Raw genomic sequence first — 2,866 nt, forward strand, 5'->3', positions numbered from 1 at the left:
TACCATATGGTGTCAGCTCAGATATATAAGCGAGGAGAGAGAGGAGGAAGCGGGGCCATTCATGAGTTTTCAATGTTTGCCTTCCGGAGCCACCACTACGCGTGCTGAAGCCCTGCTTCCCGGGAAGTGCTCGAACAACGCTGCTAATGGCAAGTAGAGATTGATTTCTTTTTTTTCCTTTAGCTTCTGCGCTCTCAAGTCTTTGCTTATTTTTGTGTCTTTGCTGTAATAAAACTGCTTTATCTCACCCTGTTGGCTGTTTGCCCATTTTATTCTCTCCCCTGTCCCAGAGGGAAAGGGAGTGATAAGGAGAATTAGTGGGTACCTGGCATCCGGCCAGGGTCAACCCACAACAAATTGCTCTGCACAATGACTTTGGTGGCCACAGTGGTCATGTTGCCTTGAAAGGCCCATTTTTAATAATGACACAGACACGGTTAAGGGGATAAAAAGTGTTTTACCTCGGTATTTGGGATTCCAGGTGCACAACTCAATGGCAAGACGCACACACATATATAAAGCACGGATACAGGTTTTATAGGTTTCAGGAATTAGCATATCTATCTAGGATTCCCCACTAAGAAACTTCACAAATGCAGTAATGTCCCCCTATTCTAATGAATCTCCYCCCGAATGAGGCCAGAGCCCAGTTTACACAAGATGTTCCAGAGAGAAGRCTTCACYCAAGGCTGGAGCCTCAGCTTTAAGACAGCACAGGGTACACTGACCCCTTCCTGAAGATGTTTGGTCTCTCTGGCCAGCAGAACTCCTCAACTAAAGTGGAATATCAGACTGCAGGAATTCCAAGTATGCACGCTAAGGGTAGAGGGGGATGCATTGAGGGTGCAGAAATACCTAAAAGGGTATATAAAATAGATTAAAGAAAAGACAAAAATCATCAGGCATCAGTTACAGTGGCTGCAGTGGCCTTGTGGCTCTGAGGGTCTTGGTGACCATGGTGACCACAGTGGCCTTGGTGGACACAGTGACCATGGTGACAGTGAGGGTCACAGTGGCCTCAGGGTGGCCATAGCGCCCACAGCTACAATAGTGGCAGTGTGGCCTTGGTAGCCTTCTCATTGTTCTGGTGCTCCTGGTGGCCTTGGTGGCCATCATGGCTGCAGTGTCTGTAGGCGTCATGGTGACCACAGTGACCACGGTGGCCTTGTGGCTCAGAAGATCCCGGTGGCCACTGCCAAGGCTGCTGTGGCCAAGAGGAGCCCTCTGAGCATGGGCGTGTCCCTGGGGCTGCTTCCACCTGAGGGGACAAAGAGGGACGGGAGGGGGCCATGAGGGGTTGAGGGCATTGGGGGCCCACAGGGGTGACAGGGGAGCCATGAGAGGGTCGGGGCTGAACGGGGCCGTGACAGGGTCCCTGTCCCCTGTGCCCAGCCATGGGTGTCCTTGTTCCGCCAACCCCAGTGGGTGTCCCCAGCATGGGGTGTCCCTGCCCTGTGTCTACAGTGGGCGTCCCCATCCCTTTCTGGCCATGGGTGTCCCCAGCACTGGGTGTCTCTGTTTCTTCACCTGGAGTTTGTTTCCCCATCCCCTGTCCCCAGCAGTGTCCCTGTCCTTGTCCCCAGCACTGGGTGTCTCTGTTCCTTCACCTGGCAGTGGGTGTCCCCATCCCCTGTCCCCAGCAATGTCCCTGTTCTTGTCCCCAGCACGGGGTGTCCCTGTCCCCCACCCTCCCTGAGTGTCCCCGCCCCCCCAGGTGTTCCCGTGACGTCACCTCGCAGCCACTCGCAGGTGTAGTTGCTGTGGGTCCCGGTGGAGCGGAGCTGGATCTGTGTCTTGTCCCCATCCTGGGAGGCTTGGGTGACCTCGAAGATCTCATAGGGTGGGGTCAGCACCATCTGCGTTCTGGGATTGAAGGAGAACTTCCTGATGTCCACACCATGGCAGGTGTGCACCTGCAGGAGTGTCCCACTCTCGTATTCTGTGGGGACTGCATCGCTCAAAGACATCCACAGGAACCAACCGAACCGGACTCTCTGGCCACGCTGCGCCTCGAGCCGGGTGTTGTGCCCCACCCTGTACACGTCTCGGCACTGATTGTCCTTCAGCTTGGCCAGGGCATCGGTCAGCAGGAAATGCAGGGTTTTGAAGTGGAAGTTGTCTCGGTATTGCTGTCTAGAGTGTCCAGCCTCGTGCACAGCATCGAGGAACTTTTCGGAAAATGTAGTTGACATCGTGTAGGCCATGATGGCGATGGCCTGGTCTGGGAACAACAGAGGGGACACGGGGGACCCGCGGTTCTGCCACTCAGCTGTAGCCTGAGCCCAGGCCGGGGCGAACAGAGAGTTCTGCTGGAACTCAACACTCTTGAGGACCGGCAACATCGCGGCCATTTTGTCACGGCAGCCCTGGTACCGGTCATCAAAGGCGTTCGGGGCCATGTCCATGGGAACCACCTCGATGGCCACAGTGGCCATGGACATTGCCAGCAGTGCCAAGATGGGAGCCAGGGGTGCCATGGTGGGGAGAGGCCACAGGGATCAGTGTGGGACACTGTGGGACACAGGAAGGTTCTTCTGTGACGGGCTGGGGAGGGGAACTGGGGTCAGACCAGGGGACGGGGACAGCTCTGGCCAGGAAACCTCTGGGGACATCCTGGGGCGCTGACCCCAAACCCTCGGGTCACTCCAGGACCCCACAGTGTCCCCCAGTGCCCTGGAATAACAATCCTGCTCCCACGGTCCCATGTCCCCCACCCCTGGTGTCCACCCACTCCCCGCAGACCCCGGCTCAAATTCTGGGCTCACTCCTTGTCCCCCCTACAGTGTCCCCCATGACCCCAATCCTGTGCCCATGATGCTCTTCCTGAGCCCAACTTGTGTGTCCCCCCTGTGTCCCCCCTGTGCCC

At 56.6% G+C, this 2,866-nt stretch overlaps 1 protein-coding gene across 1 annotated transcript; it reads right to left on the bottom strand.

Moving 5' to 3' along the window:
* Positions 1-580: 580 nt before the first annotated feature.
* On the bottom strand, positions 581-2,520 carry LOC130587049 (NAD(P)(+)--arginine ADP-ribosyltransferase 2-like). The gene is made up of 2 exons (XM_057388006.1): positions 1,733-2,520; positions 581-1,258 (listed from the first exon to the last, which is right to left on the bottom strand). Exons 1-2 carry the CDS (start codon positions 2,475-2,477, stop codon positions 1,173-1,175), a joined length of 831 nt encoding a protein of 276 aa, XP_057243989.1. The 5' UTR covers positions 2,478-2,520; the 3' UTR covers positions 581-1,172.
* Positions 2,521-2,866: the final 346 nt, after the last annotated feature.

The sequence above is a fragment of the Malurus melanocephalus genome, unplaced genomic scaffold, assembly GCF_030028575.1.
Source record: "Malurus melanocephalus ecotype Western Australia unplaced genomic scaffold, MMel_1.1 scaffold_1487, whole genome shotgun sequence".
NCBI lineage: Eukaryota > Metazoa > Chordata > Aves > Passeriformes > Maluridae > Malurus > Malurus melanocephalus.

Coding starts and splice junctions, on each gene's coding strand:
- LOC130587049 (XM_057388006.1), bottom strand. CDS start 2,477: ATGGCACCCCTGGCTCCCATCTTGGCACTGCTGGCAATGTCCATGGCC. Junction 1,259..1,732: donor CACCTGCGAGTGGCTGCGAG/GTGACGTCACGG, acceptor TTGTCCCCTCAG/GTGGAAGCAGCCCCAGGGAC.